This window comes from Rhinopithecus roxellana, chromosome 15, assembly GCF_007565055.1.
Source record: "Rhinopithecus roxellana isolate Shanxi Qingling chromosome 15, ASM756505v1, whole genome shotgun sequence".
NCBI lineage: Eukaryota > Metazoa > Chordata > Mammalia > Primates > Cercopithecidae > Rhinopithecus > Rhinopithecus roxellana.
In genome coordinates, this window is record NC_044563.1 from 97,019,765 (window position 1) to 97,038,624 (window position 18,860).

Genomic DNA, 18,860 nt, shown 5'->3' on the forward strand with positions numbered 1-18,860 from the left:
AGGTTTTATTATTCTTACAGGACACTGGCTCAAAGAGATAAAAGGACTCGTCTAGAGTCACACAGCTAAAATGTGACAGGTATCCAGTTGCTCTTAGGACTAATATTCCCTAATCCTGGCTGGACCAGAGAAGGCTGGAGTTTGAGCAGGTGACCTTTCCAGTTCAGCTGTGCTGTATGACTGCGGTCAGAGATTCACGGTTCTCCAAGGCCTCTTTGAATATTTGGAGGCTGGAAACAGGTTTGATGTGGAAGTCAGATGAAACTCTTCTAGGACAGTTGTCACATCTGAACCCAAGAGCCCAGGTATGGCCTCTGGCAGCAGCAGAAAATACATTCGTGACATTCTTATTTTCTACATTTAAAAAACAAAGCAAAAAAACCTCTCAGCTAATGATCCAAGGACTCTCTAGCTGCCTTAATTAATGAAAAATAATAGCTATCGATTGGTGAGTACTGCGTTAAATCCTTTACAATCATCCCATACAATTCTCACAATTGTCCTGGGGATGGGGGAGTGGCCTTGTCCCTATTTAACAAACAGGCAAAGAAACTGAGACTCAGAGAAGCTGAAGGACACAAAGCTAATAAGTAGCAGAGACTGAATTTCAGCCCAAGCCCCCAAAGAAATTGCCACACTGCTTCAGTTAACCCCTCATTCTCTCCCCTCATTCCCGGGTACTCACAGGGCATAGACCTGGAACATTGGCTTCTTTTCCCTTCACCAGATACAGTACAAACCCTAGGTTGGAACTTCGTGCTTTTGCAAACCAAGACTGCAAGAGCTGCCAGGGTCTTTAGTCTGTTTCTCCTCCCGATCTTGCCTGAGTCAGAACAAACCATCAGACCACTCTTCTCTTAGCCTAGGGAGCTTCTCTTGCCACCCATCCCAGGAAAAGGCTCCCTGCCACAGCTGCTACTGAGGAACTCAGTAATCACCATTAACCAAGTGCCTCTTTTAAGAGGGAAGACAGAAGACAAGCTGAAGAGCTGGTGCGGAGAGACAGGCTGCCCCTTTCCCCTGATAGCAGGGGGAGTCAGGCCCCAGGACGGAGGCGTCCACTGATGTTGGACTCACCATAGTCTGCTCCATCCAGTGCAGACATTAGGAGCAAGACACATGGGGAATTTCCAAGCTAGCCCTACTCAGTCCTCTGTCCTCACAATCTATAGTGGCCATGATATCCTCACCCCACCATCCCACAGCCTGATAACTGCCTCACTTTCCCCATAACCTATAACCTCTGATGCCCTCTCACTTAACTCAGTGCCCTAGGGACCCCACTACCCACCTACTCTTTCCAGAATCACCTTGGGTAGTAGCTGCCCCAGGCCGTCCTGGCTGGGCCATTATCCACAAATATGCAGCCATGGCCAGCAGACCAAAAGGTGAGACGTTACATGGCAGGCTTCAGTGGTTTTCATAACAGAAAAACCTTGTTCCTAATCAAGGCCATCTTCAAATCCTCAATTCACAGAGTACTAGCAGCTCAGGGCAGGGTCGGAGAAAGTGGCACTCTACAAGCTAGAGCCCAGTGTGTTAGGGGAGGGCTGCCATGGAGTGTACACACCACAAACCCAGGTGGCAGGGCAGATGGCACTGATTGCCCAATAGCCCAGGGTATCAGAGTCAACAGCCTCTTTAAAGCCAAGCCTTCCTTCACTCATTTTCTCCCTGGAAGGCTGGAGTGAGGTAGGGACTGGAGCAGCCCAGCCCATGGAGACCACAGCAGAGAGGCAGGCAAACTCAGCAAGCCAAGTCACTGAGAAAGGGGATAGAAAATTGGGAGGAAGGGAAGGGAGCACAGCAACCTGTCTCGGAGCACCTCTCTGATACACAGCCCACACCCAGGGCTAAAATCTGCCTCCCTGCTCCTTGCCTCCTGTAAGCCCACCCCACTCCCCACACTTTTTGCCTTTGCCCCTCCCCGCTCTTACATAAACCCAGCCCCCTCTTACACTCCCCAGAATGTCAGCTTCCAAGACATGCTCATCTTCCTCATCACACTCTACAGTCCAGTCCTTCGACCCTTCCATTAACAGGACTGAAAACTCTGTCCTAAGCCAGCACATAGCTTCCCAGGTTTCTAAGGCACAATGCTACCAGGAAGGCTGAGTTTCACAACTCTTCTAAGGCCCTGGCTGGGTTAAAAAAATCTCCTCAGGTCTGCCTCCAACCAACCCCCGTCCCTCCCACCTCCCCAGAGCCCAGCCTGGTCCACAGCCCTCCATTTAAGGCTGGGCCCTTGCACTCCCACTCATTAGGGCCCCACCCAGAAATACCCCAGCACACAAACAGGACACCTTGTACAACTATCAGTCTTAGACCCACCCTCCCTCTGACAAGGACAGGAGGGAAACTGAAACTGCCTGAGGGAGGAGCCTCACTCCACCTTCTCTATTTCCCACCTGGACCTCCCTACTCCCCTCCTGCTGAGGGCCCTGGGAGAGACAAGTCAGGTGATACCTGACAGACACCTCTTCCTCTGCCCACAGCCCCCAGGCCTGAAAATACACCCCAGGGCACTGGCGGAGCACGCAAGGAGGTTTTCAGGCACCACGGCTGGGACAGGGCAACATTTTTCTATTTTTCAGAATGTTTCAGACTCTACCTGCTGAGAGGACTCAGGTCTCCCACACCTGGTCTGGAAGCTTCTTCAGGAAGCTGCCTTGAAGAAGGGGATGGGAGTGAGATTCGTTTAGGAAGGCAAAGGAGGAGGGGTACAGGCGGGTTCTAAAGTACATTAAAATCTGAGGGATGCACCTTTCTGCCCTCCGGGAGGAGAGGGGGCGGTCCCACCGACAGGGAAAGGGGACCCCTTGGGGGGCAGTGCTCGTGCCTTGGGGGAATGCCCTTATCCTTCTCGGGAAATAGACTGCAATACCTCGGGCTTAAACCTTGCCTAGCCAAAGCCAAAAAGGAAAGGGGGAGGCCTGCAACCCACCAATCTCATTTTCAGATTTCCTCTCTCCAGCTTAGACACATTAATAATTAACTTGCCTACCTAGGAGCTTGCCGGCGTTGCCATAAAAGATGAGTAATGGCAGCGGAGTCCCAGCTCTATGCCCCCGGGCTTCAGGGCTCGGGGCTGGGACGGGCGCCTGGAACAAAGCCTCTGCATTCCTTCGGGAAGGTGTGTCTGAAACCAGAGCTGTCACAGGCGAGAAGCTGACCCCTTACCTCCTCCGTAGCCGACTCCTGGCAAGTGTGGGTGTAGAGGAAGGGCAGGTGCCCCCACACACTGGGCGGAACGCTTGGCGGGGTCGCCTTTGCCCACTTCCCGTTCCCCACCCCCTCCACTGCTGGCCAGTTGCTGTCCCCGCAGCCCGCACGCCTGTGGGGTCCCCAACCACAGCTGATTTCGGGAAGCGGCGCTGTCTGCTGCTGAGACAATCCTGTTAACATGAACGCAGGCTGTACTTGGAGACCCGATTTTTAAAAACAACAGCAGCTCCCTCGGCGTCCTTCCCGAGGAGTAACCCAAAGCCAGGCGCCGGCTCAATGAATTCTCTTGCAGAAACTCCAGCGGCCAGCTACGGCTCCCTCGCTCATGGCTGGCCGGGGACTAGCCGGCTCCGGTCGCGCCCGCGCCCAGACACAAAGCACCCCCAAAAGGAGCCCGTGCACCCTGCTCCCTGTCGGCTCGACAGCCCGCAGACCCCCCGAAAGTTACATCGCGCACACACACCTGCAGGCCCCCCTTGGCGGCCCCTGCCAGACCTCCAGCGTGGCGGGGCACGCGTGCCAGGGCTGGCAGCTCCGCGGCTCCATGCGACTGCTCCGCGAGCCCGGGCGGGCCACCGGTCAGCGGCGCTGGACTACGGAGGGCGCCGGGGCCTCAGCTCGCCAGCGGCGCATGGCGCGCCCTCCTCGTCCTCGCCCGGGCCTTTCCGAGGAGCCCACACCCACTTGACATCAGCACCGACCAAAGCACGTGGCGCAGTGCCAGACGGCTGACCCCAGCGTTCCCGGGCGCGCCCCAGGTGCTGCCGCTCGGCCAGGACGGTGCGTCCGAGCGCAGCACATTCCTTTCCTTGCAGAGGATGCTGCAAGTGGGAGGAGTAGGGAGACTGAGGAGGGGGAGGAAAACGCGCGGAGGGGCAGGACCTGCGGCCTCAGAACGGCGCTGTTCTGGCGTCTAGCCAGACACCAGCAGACCTGTCATCCGTTGCCGCAAGTGCCCATCGGCTGGGAAGACCAGGCTGCAGGAGACCTGGGTTGCTGTTGTCTCCCCTCCAAGAGTCCTGACCTTGAATTCTCTTCCCCAGAACGATTCATGGACGCTTCTAACAACCCCTGGTAAATTGCGGGAACGGATTCTGACAAGCCAGGAATGAAGGCTTGGTTAGATGTGACTGCGACCCCATCACCCAGGAGGCCGCTATCAGGCACCCAGCGAAGCAGACCATACCCTCTGGCTTGTCTCTGCCCTGGCAACCTCAACTATGTCTCTTTTCTTTCTCTCTTTTCTCAATGCCCTTGGCAATAAGGTATCACTCTCCTGGTCCTGCAGGCAATCAGAACTACAGCACCTCTCAGCAGCCCAAACACTTCTAACTCATTCATTAGCACCCGTCCAAATATTCAAACGTGCAAACATTTAAGGGTTAGTATTGCCAGGAGCAACAGATAATCTTTCTACACTCACAGTGCTTCTCTCTAGTCAGGGAGACCTATATTAAATACAGAACAAAGTAATTACCATTGTTGCAAGGGGATTACAGAGGTGCTATAAGAATGCACCAGGGAGTCTTAAGTCTTGGCAGTCAAGAAAGGCTCCCTGACGAAGTGATACTTGACAAAGCTGAGAGGTTACCCAGGGGGTGGGAAAGTTCAGGCAAAACTACTGGGTATTAAAGTATAAGCTTGCTTCCATTCACAGGTGCAGATGATTAGGCAGAAGTGGAAATGCCATGCTAGAAACATCTGGGCTTTTATCCAGGTGGGGCATAGGGTGGCTCCCAGGCCCTAGAAGACAGCCTGGCTATCTGTCCAAAGACACCCTTATGTCTGTTTTCTCATCTCTCCCTTACCCATGGCTGTCCTGCCTCTGCAAAAGAGCACTGTACAGGAATTCGGCAACCTTCACTTGAGGCACCAACTCAGTCATCAATTTGCTGTGTGGCCATAGAGAAACCCCTTCCACTCTCTGGTATCAGTGTCTCTACATAAAATGAGGGGTTGGGTCGGGCGTGGTGGTGCTAGCCTGTAGCGGTACCTAGTCAGGAGGTTGAGGCGGGGGGCGGGAGCAGGGAGGGAATGGCTTGAGCCTAGGAATTTGAGACTGCAGTGATCTGTGATGCACTCCATCCTGGGTGACAAAGCGAGACCCTGTCTCAAAACAAAATAAAAATAAAACGAGAGGTTGGATTAGGACACTGTTTCTCCATATATTTTTTTTAAACCATACTTCCTTTTGGATAAATATACAAATGCCATTCCCATTCTTCTATGGTGACAAGGCACCAAATTATTTTCCAAATCAAAAATTATAGTAGTGAATACGCTTTTTAAAACTATATATGCCCTGTAAGTATTAAGCAATATTGAGATGTCTGCTGAAGATAGCTTGGAGGCCAGAGTAAAGAAATGGCCTCCAAGCTCACCCTTCTGTTATCTTTCCCCACCCTCCCCCACAACCCAGCCACCAGCACTTATCATCTCTAGCCTCCTTTCATGTACTCTTTCCAGGATAAATTGGCCAGACAATGAACAGAAGCCCTGGGTCATCCAAAAAAACAAAAAAGCCATGCTGTGCAAGACTCCTTTGAATAATAATTTCCAGTAATGTTGGCAAGAAGACACTTTGAAGTAAGCATGCAATGATCTTGGGGACAATTTGGCAATATGAATTAAAAGGCTTTAAAATGCTCATATCCTGTGAACCATCAATTCCACAACCAAGAATTTAGCCAGAATACTTCATTGTGGATAAGCACAAAGATTTATCCTCAAGGATGTTCATCTCATCATTTTCACAACAGCAAGTAATTGGAAATAATCTAATTGTACAACAGGAAATTGGTTAATAAACTGTGGTACATGCTTACGACGGAATACATACAACTTTTAAAATAATTATTAAATATATACTGTTGAATAAAACAAAATGTTACAGAACAAATCATCCCAATTGTGAGTGTGTGTGTGTGTGTGTGTGGTCTGTTGGGGAGGGAGGTGGTAAACACCTGTGTTCATTTTTCTTACTGGTTGACTCAGAATCTATCTGAGGTAAACTGTGATGCCACTATGGCATGTCATCCTAGCACTTCGGGAGGCTGAGGTGGGAGGATCTCGAGCCCAGGAGCTTGAGGCTGCAGTGAGCTATGATTGCACCACTGCACTCCAGCCTGGGTGACAGAGTGAGACTTTGTCTCAAAAACAAAAAAACCAGAATGAAATAAACCTTACAGGCAAGCTGGAACAGAATTCAATTTTCCACTACCATCTACTCCCCATTAGGGGTTTGATAGTAATCTTAAAGGTAGATTGGTTTTGCCCCCAGATTTTTTTTTTTTTCATTTTGATTTTGAGACACAGTATTCTTGCTCCATCATGTTAGTGCAGTGTTACAATCATGGCTTACTGCAGCCTCGACCTCCCGGAGCCCAAGTGGTCCTCCCACCTCAGCCGTCTGAGTAACTGACATTACAAGTGTGTGCCACCATGCCCAGCTAATTTTTTTTTTAATTTTTTTAGAGACAGAGTCTCACTATGTTGTCCAGGCTGGTTTCAAATCCTGGGCTCAAATGATCCTCCTGCCCTGCCCTCTCAAAATGCTGGGATTACAGGCATAAGCCACTGCACCTGGCCCTCATGTAGATTTTTGTTGCTCTTAAGTCTAATTTTAGTGTGCATAAAAATTACTGTCCATGTTAGTTTAGGGTACACATTTGACTTTATGAGTTTTTTTACCATACACTATAATTTTAGAATCTAATCATTGTTTGAAAGTTCAGTTAATAAATAAATAAATAAAAGATTACTAGAGGGATATTCACCAAAATGTTAACAATGTCAGGATTACAGCTGATTTTTACTTCCTCTCTTTGAATTTTCTGTTTTTGAAGTTGTCAGACAATAAACATATATTACTTTGGTAATCACAACATAAAATGCTGCTTTAAAAACTGCATTTAAAAAACTCTCCAAAAGATAAAAAGAAACTATCCCTTGACTTTTAAAGGGGTGACTGACCATGCCCTTCACATTCTTCCCCTCTGCAAGCTTTGATACGGCCCCAGTTGGTGCCCCAACACCCAAGGACAGAAAGTACATCGTCGCTAGGATACCATGCAGGAAAAATTGGCAAGAAAATTATTTTTACATTTACCTCCTGGGCTATGCTTATAATAACGCTCAGGAGCTTAAACTAAAGGTTCCAACATGAAGCAGCCATGAATATCAGCTAATGGGTCTGTCCCCTACTCCCAAATATTCTGGGTTCTTAATAAGCTGAGAGCATATAAGCCATATACCTTTGGTCCTAAGGACCCAAAACTGTTCACCTTGCTTTTCTCACACCTGGTGTGCCACCAAGCACACAGGCAAGAATCAGCTGAATAACAGCAAGCCATAGATAAGACTGGGCTCAGTAATAACTGGTTGGGTGATCTCTGCCTCCCCCTCTCCTTGGTAAATAGCCTAATAAAGCCCCTACTTTCCTTTTAGGGGGTAGATGTAAAAACTCTTGAACAAAGGGAACTGCACCACCTCAGTGTAGGGGATTATTATTTAATGAAACTATGTACTGGGGCCAGGCGTAGTAGCTCACGCCTATAATCCCAGCACTTTGGGAGGCCGAGGTGGGTGGATCACAACGAGGTCAAGAGATCGAGACCATCATGAAACTCTGTTTCTACTAAAAATATAAAAAATTAGCCGGGCATGGTGGTAGGCGCCTGTAGTCCCAGCTACTCAGGAGGCTGAGGCAGGATAATCACTTGAACCTGGGAGGCGGAGGTTGCAGTGAGCCGAGATTGCGCCACTGCACTCCAGCCTGGCAACAGAGTGAGACTCTGTCTCAAAACACACACACACACACACACACACACACACACACACACACACACACACACACACAAAGTATCTGCTGGGATTTTTTGGGGAGCAGGGAGCTGGCCAGTTGTAGGTGCTTTGGCTCAAGGCTGTTAAACTACAAGTTGCTTCACATTTTTAGCTTTCCATGAATCTAGGGGGCTCACAGACCACAGGAAGGAACAGAGGTAAGAAAGACAACTCTGTTGACTTTCTCTTGTGGGATTACCCAGGAACTCTTAATCCAAGGACTGAAGGCAGGTAGGATTAAAACTCCAAGCTGAGGGCCCAAGTTTCTCAAAACACTATAGGTAGATGGGCATGGTGGCGCCTGTCTACAGCCCCAGCTACTTGGGAGGCTGAGGCAGGAGGATCCCTTGAGCCCAGGAGCTAGAGATTAGAATGAGCTATGATTGTGCCACTTCACTCCAGCCTGGGCAACAGAGAAAGACCTTGTTTCAAAAACAAATCAATAAAAAATAAAAATATAACAGGCAAAACCACCAGGACAGGATCTAAAGATAAGGGATGCTTGTATTATTTGACCACTTTAATTCAATAATCATTTAATCCCTTACCCGTCATTGCAAATACCAACATTCTCTGCTCAAAATAAAACGCATGATTTCCAAGCCAGACAGAGCTGCCATTAGGTTACATTTTAAATCCACCTAGAGTCTAATCAAGCTAATTTTACTGTTATTGTGTCTATTAAAACATGAGGCCTTTATTTAGAGAGTGAACAGAGGGGAGGAAAGCACAAACATTAAACGCTGGGAATTTGGATCATTCCAGAACTGCTTCTGGGAGGAAAGTAACAAAAACTAACCTGAATTTTAAAAATAATTTTAACGGGACCAAATGCATCACAAGGTTCACCCACTGGAGAGCTGGCCAGTGCCTTAGAACCATGCAACAGCTCAGGGACAGAAATGAGGCTCCCTGCCTTGCCTAAGCTGGAAACATGGAGCACACCACCAAGGAACTAGCACCTGGCACCTAGGGGCCATTAAGGTGGGAAAAAAGCCTACTTGCTCCATGGCCAGAGACCAAAAGCTATCCAAATACAAGTTTTAATAAAAGAAATAATTAATAGTTTTATTGATTTATTAAAATCAAAGAACAAAACAAAATCACAAAACACCTAATAAGCTAGAAAAACTATGACCAATGATTTTCACACTTATATTTTAACCAGAACAACCCCAGGTTAGAAATGCAGATTTCAGGGGCCTACCACCAGAGAATTTAATGCCAAAAGTCTAGAGTGAGCCCAGGAATCTGCATTTTAGCAAGCCTCTCAGTGATTTGGCTGCTTGTGGTCTGGAACCCACACTGAGAAATTCTAAGCCAAGAGGCCAGAAAGACCTAATACACCTGTCTACCTTTACCTTCTAGCAAGAGTCACCTAAAGAGGCTTGAATTAATTCATAATTGAAGCTGAGGCCAGGTGTGGTGGCTCACACCTGTAATCCCAACACTTTAGGAGGCTGAGGTGGCCCAATAACTTCAGGTCAGGAGTTCGAGATCAGCCTGGCCAACATGGTAAAATCCTGTCTCTACTAAAAAAATGCAAAACAAACAAACAAACGAAACAAAACAAAAACTTAGCTGGGCGTGGTGGCGCGCCTGTAATCCCAGCTACATGGGAGGCTGAGAATGCCTTGAACCCAGGAGGCCTTCTACAAATCATGTCTAGTAAGCACAGTAGATGCAGTAGTGACAGAAGAGACAGAGGGATAGAAATACCGATAATAAATAAGCAAACAAAATATTTCAGATATTAATGTGTGCTATGAAGAAACCAAACTGTGGTATGTGCAGGTCAGGGTATGTATCGGGAAAGACCTCGCTACAGTGTGGCATTTAAGCTACACAGCTAGGGGATGAGCTGTCCTGGCACAAGAATAGATGGGAATAAACTAAGTTTGTTCCTGGGAAGGAAGAAGGACAGTGAGGCTGGAACTCAGTGACCAGTGAGAATGGTAGGAAAAGATGAAGTAGGGGAGTCGGGTTAGCCTTATAATACCTAGTAGGAATTTGGGTTCTCTTCCAAAGGCAATAGGAAGCCACGGAAGGGTTTAAAAGAAAGGAGGCATGATGTGATTTGCTTTTCAAAAAGATTTCTATATCTTCTATGTAGAGGATGGCCTGGGGATTAAGGACAATAAATAAAAACCTAATACTCAGTGCTTAGCTATGTGCTCTGAATTGTTGTAAGAACTCTGTATGTATGATCTCCTTTAATCCTCATGAAAACTTTTTGAAATGAGTACTATTATAGTCCCAATTTTACAGATGACAAAACCCAGGCACAAAGAGGTCAGGTAACTTGCCCATCACAGTAAGTGGAGGATCCAGTATGCAAAGCCAGTCTGTCTACAGTTCCACGCCAATGTCTCTGAAAAGAAGTGGGGAAAAGCAGGGAGGTGAGGTAAAGAGACTGCTGCAGCAGTACAAGCAGGAGAGGACTGTGGCTGGCCAAAATGGTAACAGTGAAATTCCTGGGAGGGATTCAGCTTTGCCAAGTGTGTTAGTGGTAGTGCCAACAGGACTCACTGATGGGATTTATGACAGGAGAGAAGGAAAGAGAAAAACAAGACTTCCAGGGTTTTGGTTTGAGCAACTGAGTGGATGCCAGCACTATTTCCTGAGATGAATAAGCCTGGGAGAAGGACAAGTCAAAGGGGAGGGGAGGTGTTAAAATTGATCCAGAACTCTGTTTTGGACATGTTATTTCGACACATTGATTAAACGTCCAAGAGGGAAAGTCACAAAGCCAGTGAGCTATGGTGGTCTCCACTCAGGGAGGGGGCAGGAGATGTAATCAGTGGCATCTCGTGGTCTTGTGAATCCTTCCTGGGTGTGTGGGGAAGGTGGCTCTCCTAGCTAGAGACCTTCGGTGGCTTGTAACAAGCAAGAGCAGAGCCAAATTGCAGCCCAAGATTGTAACTTGTTTGAAGACTGACAGCACGCTGCCCAGGCAACCCTCTGTGATCCAGCAAAGTCTGCATCCCAGCGCCATCCTCTGAATCAGCTTCCTGGGAGCCTATCTGAGCAGCATTCTTTCAGGATGACCTCTAGCAAACCAGGCCTACAGAAAACAAAAGGAAGCCCTCTGGTCCTGGAGGAGAGACTGGGGACAGGAGCCATGGAAGAAAGGTTATCTTGCCTCCTGCCGGCTTGGGAGAAGAGGACTTCACCGCCCCCTTCCACTTCAACACTCCCTTTTTTGGTCCTCCTATCACTGCAGCCCATCAGGGTAGGAGGTCCTGGAACTACTTACAAGGGCCTGAAAGCCATGATAATGAAAGGGTTTCCAAAATAAGCTTCCCAAATGCCCTGCTGGCACTCAGGTTATAGCATTTCCAGAAAAATGCCAACCTCGCTTGATAAAATACTTTTAGAATTGACACCTCCTTGGCTCAGATGAAGTGGGTGTGTGCTGGGGTCAGGTAGAGGTTGGGAGGGGAAAAAAGCGATTTTCAAAGTTCAGCTGAAATGTCAGGAACATGAAGCAGCCCATGTTTACACAGAGCTTTCCAAAACCCAGAGTAGCTTCCAAGTTTCTCTTTAAAAAATGGCTACATCAACTTGTCCAATGAACTGGCTTTTTACCTAAACAGAAATAGTACCAGGCTATTGCCATTCTCCTTGTCTCCTTAGGCTTAATCTCCTAATATAATTTATATTCCTACTGATCTTGATTGTTCTATTTTGTTATCCATATTTCATCCTATTCCCATAAGCTACCTCAAATCCACTGTGGAACCAGATAAACAATAAATGGATACTCCAGTGTACAGTCTTCATATTCCTGGATATTAAATGTTCAGACTCATGTAATTAATAAAGATTGTTTACTGTGGATATTAATTGGAGGTTAAGGGGAGGAAATACCTTAATTAATACGTAAAATACTTTGAAATTTTGATCTCTTACCATAAAAAAAAGAGTCTAGTTATAATTAGCACCTGTATTTTTCATACTTTCCTGTCCCTAATTGCCTAAACAATAATTTCTGGGGAAAGTAGGTGAAATCTTAATGTACTACATGTGTATGGGTGATTTTGTGGCTCTTACTATTCAAACTAGGAACAAGACGCCAGTTCAGTAACTATGCTACTTCTTCGAAATAAGACTTGTCAAAGCCACTGTGGGGAAATCTGGAAAAAGAACCCAAATCTATCCACAAATAAATATCAAATGTGAGGCCGGGCATGATGGCTCATGCCTGTAATCTCAGCATTTTGGGAGGCCGAGGCAGGCAGATCACCTGAGGTCAGGAGTTCAAGACCAGCCTGGCCAATATGGTGAAACTCCATCTCCACAAAAATACAAAATTAGCTGGGTGTGGTGGTATATGCCTATAATCCCAGCTACTCAGGAGGCTGAGGCAGAAGAATCTCTCTTGAACCTATTGCAGTGAGCCGAGATCATGCCATTGTACTCCAGCCTGGGTGACAGAGCGAGACTCCATCTCAAAAAAAAAGAAGATTGAATGTGTCAGTCCTTATCTAGTGTGGGGAGGGGTAAAGTCATGTCAGTGCCCACTGCTATTCTCTGCTGTCCTTTAAAGGTAGAAACATACTTTAAAATATGAAATAGCCAGCAGCCTGGAAGTACAACTTTGGAGACATAAAAATTATTAGGTTTTCCAAATCACTGATACAAACCAAAATCCTTACTGAGACTAGGGGGCCAAAGATAGAACTGAAAGCCTGTGACATTTACAAACATCACCCTAAGTACCTTCTTCAGGGATACTCTCTCTACATAATCCTGATTGTTGCAATTATTCAGATCCCCATGTGCAGGCAGCACATGTTTTTGAGGCTTATTCTCAAGGGACCAAAGGAAAAGTGGTATTTTCGTCTAGCATTTTTTTTTATCACCAGAATTCACTAGAACCAGTATCTTGGCACTCCAAGAGCACACAGTGATGACAGATGCTTATAATGTTCACCCTGAAGACTTGCAACCTTGTGGAAGAACAGACGGATCAAATTATGCCTTGTTGCAGTTTGAAATGTGTTTTACTGCCTTCTAATATTTTGAAGACTGACAATCTACGCAGCGCACGGTAGGTGGCAACACTGAGCCAGGAAAACATCCCATTTGCCAACCTTGCTGAATAGAGAAACTTTAATATGATAATGAACCCCTTTTAAAAAATCAGGTCTCTTCCCCGGGAAGGCAGCTGTGGCTCACGCCTGTAATCCCAGCACTTTGGGAGGCCAAGATGGGCAGATCACAGGGTCAGGAGTTCAAGACCGGCCCGACCGACATATTGAAACCCCGTCTCTACTAAAAAATACAAAAAATAAGCCAGGCGTGTTGGCGGGTGCCTGTAATCCCAGCTACTCGGGAGGCTGAGGCAGGAGAATTGCTTGAACCCGGGAGATGGAGGTTGCAGTGAGCCGAGATTATGCCATTGTACTCCAGCCCAGGAAATAGTGTGAGACTCTGTCTCAAAAAAAAAAAAAAAAAAAATCAAGTTTCTATTAGAATAATGACAACAGGGACAAAGCAATTAAAAACACATGCCTGACAAATTTGGAATCAAAAGCACCATCAAATGTACTTCCTGGCAGGTTGTCATTTCCCACCTACACTCCCCCAATCATTGAGCAAATCCGATTATGTTCCTGGAGACACCCAAATCATGTCTCTTCTCTCTCTTTCTCTCCAGTGGCTTTTATGAAAATAATATTCAACTTTAATGCATCTGCACTTCAGGAGACAGTGTGACAAGAGCAATAAACACATTCACCATGTGCAGAGACCAGGGAAAATGAGTTCTGAGACTGTCTTTGCCAACCCCAGGTGTGGGCTTTCTTTTCCCTAAACTCAGGAGATATTGGAATGTAGCAGCTGTCAGAAAGCAGCAATGGCCTGTGCCAGAAATACCCTTGCTGAGCTGCTCTAATTGCCAAGAGATAAGAACCCATAACTCACACAGACACTTGTGGCTCCGGCTCAGAAACAGCAGGCAGAAAGTAAAGAGCATGCCTTCCAGCAATGTGACCTTGGGCAAGCTGTTCCCTCCCCCTGAGCCTCAGTCTCCCTCATCTTTGAGGACTATCTCCGAATTATTAATAACCATGGAGTAAAATGAGCTGGGAGAAGGCCACCAACCTCTCTGGACAAGAGACAGTTTGCATGCTTGAAAGGGCCTTGATTTCCCGTGAAGACACTACAAGAATCAGTCACATAAAATCCCTGGCTGCTTTGGCCTTATTCATTTGTTCAAATATTTATTGAGGGTTCACCATGTGCCGAGATTGTGCTGGGCACTGAGGACAATATGGCGCTAGTCTCATGAGGTTTATAGTCTAGTAGAGAACACAAGCTTTCAAAATAATCATCTAAGCACATGAGAATGTACATCTATGATAAGCACTACAAAGGAGAAGTATATGACCATCTATATCACGGCCACCTAAAATGAGAAATTGGCCCAGTCGGAGGAGCCATATAATGAGGAGTGAATAAGACAAAGAAGAAAGTTGAAGAGGACCTTGTTTATAAGAAATTTAACTAAGAAACAAACTAGGAAGCACTTAGCTACCCCTTAACTAGGATGTTTTTCTTTTCTTTTCTTTTCTTTTTTTTTTTTTTTGAGATGAAGTTTCACTTTTGTTGCCCAGGCTGGAGTGCAGTGGCGCCATCTCGACTCACTGCAGCCTCCACCTCCCGGGTTCAAGCGATTCTCCTGCCTCAGCCTCCTGAGTAGCTGGGATTACAGGTATGCATCACCACACCCAGCTAATTTCGTATTTTTAGTAGAGACGGCGTTTCTCCATGTTGGTCAGGCTGGTCTTGAACTCCCGACCTCAGGTGATCCACCCACCTAGGCCTCCCAAAGTGTTGGGATTACAGGTGTGAGCCACAGCGCCCAGCTGATGTTTTTCTTTTCCAACAGTAAAATCCAGAACGCTTACCCTGTTTCCTTTTTGTTTTGACTGCCAGGAAGCTCCAAGTCAAATGTGAAGCTCGGCAGTAACACATACCCTTAATGTGAGTGCCTTCGTATTCTTCCCAGCCCCCTGGGTTTGTGTTTTTCCTCTTACTTATATTTTCCCTAGTCCTGATTTCAAATTCCTATTTCTATTTTATCACTGTATCTAGTGTTCATGGACCTTCAGAGGAAGGAGGCAGGATGCAAACACAAACATTCCAATATTCTTCCTAAGGTTAAGGGGCTGAGCTGGAAAGAACGAACAGGGTGCCCTTTGTGTCCCCCGCTGGCATGTTATCCTAGAAGCAGGGAAAGACACGTGACTTTGTCTGCATTTATACAAACACTGCGTTCTGTTTGATTTGTGTGATCTAGCACAATGGTGCTTTTTCCCATAGCCCCTTTATCACGTATTTTTGCCCCAATGAGCAGCTTTCCTTGTGCTCATTTTTTTCTCTGAAACATTTACTGGTCTATTAATACATTTACAGTGAACTTACATTCTCAATATTCTAAGATAGGTGCCCCCTTCACTTTTTTTTTTTCAATTTGGCTCTTTTAATAAAGATAATCCATTAAATGTGTAACTGAAGTTCTCCCTTTATACCTTTGAAAGACATGATATATACATAAAAATCCTTAATCAGACCATACATCATGATTTTTAGGTCAGAAAATGGTCACCTTCCTCCCACAGTGATTAACATTCACATGTTGGAAGGCTGAAAACAGAATAGAGATGAGAAAGAGATGTGGGAGAGGCCATTTTTCAATGTGCAGTTTATCTGCACCTCATTAAAAAATAGAATGCTTTAGGAATAAAACATCCATTTCTTGTAAAAAAAAAAAAAAAAAAACACAACAGTGTTCCTCTTCCTGGGAAAATGAATTTTTTGTAAATAATAATCAGACACAATTCCAGAAACCACAAACTGTGGCTCTTATCCTTTTCTGGTCCTTGCTTGAATAAAGCTTTGGACTGTCTTTCCCAGGAAAGAAATACATAAACACAATTTTTTACAATAATAAACACAATTTTGAATTTTAGAAGATTCAAAGATCTCCTAGAGGAATATTCATGAACTTCTTAGGCAGAATCTTCCTAAGTGGAGCAAATACCTAAGGATGCCCAAGATCTTTGACAATGTGGCAAGAACATTTGAAAAAATATACTATGAGCCGGACACAGTGACTCCCTCCTATAGTCCCGGCACTTTGGGAGGCTGAGGTGGGTAGATCATCTTGAGGTCAGGAGTTCAAGACTAGGCTGGCCGACATGGTGAAACCCTGTCTCCACTAAAAATACAAAAAAATTAGCCAGGTGTGGTAGTACATGCCTATAATCCCAGCTACTTGAGAGGCTGAGGCAGGAGAATTGCTTGAGTCTGGGAGGCAGAGGTTGCAGTGACCCGAGATCATGCCACTGCACTCCAGCCTGGGTGACAGAGCAAGGCTCTGTTATCAAAAGAAAAAAAATAAAAAGAAAAAATATACTATGAATAATAGCTATACAATAGAGATAAAAGCTATGAAGACTAATTAAAATAATAAGAAATCTTAAAAATTTACATAGTTTTTACTAAGTGAGTCAATTTAAAGAAAAATACTACACGGGTATTGCAAAAATGCAAATGTGAGACAGGAATGCTTAAAGTTAAAGAAATACTGCATAGGGGATTTACAGATTCTAGTTTTAAAACTATGCAGATTCTGTCACTCACAAAGTAAATCATTCAGGGCCACGGATTTTTTTTGTGTTTTCTCTCCTCATGTTCTCAAACCAATTAGCTTAGCAACATATCCCCCTCCACCCCAACAAGGCCTTCCTTCTATTAATGAGCCAGAGGATTTCTGGTTTGCTGCAAAGATTATGAAGAGTGAAGGGTGCCTTGGGATAGAAAATGTGTGTGAAGGGGTTGGGGACTCACCCTGAGCTCTCTGGGCAGAGGTAACTGACCAGCTGCATTTCATTGACCCCTAGATCTGAGGAGACCCAGACATCACCACAGGAAGTGAGTCAGAAACCCAACAGTTCAGAGAATGGTACCACATTTGCCAAGCCAAAGCCAGGGCCACTGGTGCCTGGGGCAAGAAGGGTTAGCCATATGGGTCTGTCTCCCTCTTCATAAACAATCAAAACTTTAACATTCCCAGCTCAGTGGAACTGAGCTGTCTCCCCTGCTGGGCTATAATTTCCAGGGGAAGAAGTACCACTTGTGTCTTCTCAGCCCTGTGTCTATGGCCCCTAGCACAATGGCTGGAATATAGTAGGTACTTTGAAAAAATGGAAGAACTATTTTGGGGCAAGGGAAGAGAAGTATCTCAGATCTTTTCTTCTGCTGCTTTTTTTTTTTTTTTTTTTTTTTGAGACAGAGTCTTACTCTGTCACCCAAGGCTAGGGTGCAATGGTGTGATCTTGGTTCATTGAAACCTCTGCCTCCTGGGTTCAAGCAATTCTCCTGCCTCAGCCTCGTGAGTAGCAGGGACTACAGGCAGGCACCACCACACCTGGCTAATTTTTTTGTATTTTTAGTAGAGACGGGGTTCCACTATATTGGCCAGGCTGGTCTTGAACTCCTGACCTCAAGTGATCTGCCCGCCTCAGCCTCCCAAAGTGCCGGGATTACAGGCGAGAGCCACCACACCCAGCCTCTTTTGTTTTTCTCTGGTGGCTAACAGATGCTTTGTACTAGTAGATGCTCAAGTAATGGTTCCTTTAAAAGTAAATAAACTGCCTGACATAAGGAGTATGTGTTTAAAAATAAATACAATTACCTTTTTTTGTTTGTTTTTTTAAACGATAAATGAATCCAACATAGTACCTTTGTTTTTTCACTTTCCATAGGCAAGTCCAGAGTGGCAAACAAAAGGGGAGGAGTGATGGAGCCCTGAATTAAAGCTGCCTGTAGCTTCCCCAGGGCTGTAGACAACAGGCCCAGTCCTCCCTAGCTGCGTGGCTCTGAAGTCATTTCTATCTACTCTACCCCCTAGGGAAGGAAGCTTAGGGCTGAGTATGACATCAAGAACCAGGTGCCCTCCACTCCCTGGATAAACGATTCAGTGAAGATGTGGCATGTCTTTCTCCAACTCAACCCTAGCACTTACCTCCAAGAAATAACTACACTCAGGAGAAGAAAAGTAGTAGAAGCTATGTCAAAGTGAGCTTCCCTTACTGGCTGGGTGAAGGAGGTGGCAAATCCCTGAGGTCACTCTTTGCTCTTCAAAAATGGGTATCCCTCCCTAGGGTGTCCTTACCCAGATGGGTCAAATGTTAATGACCAAAGGCTCCATAATCTCAGACCTGGAAGCAATCCACAAGCTCAAGGCCCATCCCTTTATAACATCCCGGCTGACTGGTGGTCCAACTTGGATGCCCCTAATGATGAGGGACTCATTATCTATCTTTGGGCTGCTCTGTTGAACACCTGGATCTCTATTGTTTTTCTCTGAAAAGGAAGATGGTTTCCAAGGCACTCATGAACAACTTAGCTCATAGAAAGGGGCACCACAGGAGAATTTGGTACAATTTCCCCTTCTGCCAGCCTGGTGAACTTTTAATTTAGAACCACTGACTCACAGAATTTCTAGAACTAGAAGCAATGGCAATAATAGCTAACATTTACAGAACACTTACTATGAGCCAAGTATATGCTAAGAGCTTTATAGGCATTATCCTATGTAATACAACATTTAATTCTCATACGCTCCTTTGAGCAAGATATTATTTATTCGGTTTTTTTTTTTGTTTTTTTTTTTTTTTTTTTTTTTTTTTTTTTTTTTTTTTTTTGAGACGGAGTCTCGCTCTGTCACCCAGACTGGAGTGCAGTGGCCAGATCTCAGCTCACTGCAAGCTCCACCTCCC

At 45.8% G+C, this 18,860-nt stretch overlaps 1 protein-coding gene across 6 annotated transcripts in view; it reads right to left on the bottom strand.

Moving 5' to 3' along the window:
• Positions 1-18,860, bottom strand: part of PLEKHA7 (pleckstrin homology domain containing A7) — a 233,303-nt gene that overhangs the window by 140,965 nt on the left and 73,478 nt on the right. Inside the window, exon 1 of one of the 6 annotated variants that reach the window (XM_030918965.1) lies at positions 3,689-3,926. The exons of the other annotated variants lie outside the window; for them this stretch is intronic. Within the exon in view, the coding sequence (XP_030774825.1) occupies positions 3,689-3,771 (83 nt within the window). The 5' untranslated portion in view covers positions 3,772-3,926. Of the gene's footprint in view, positions 1-3,688; positions 3,927-18,860 lie in introns of those variants that run through there. 6 annotated transcript variants of the gene reach the window in all.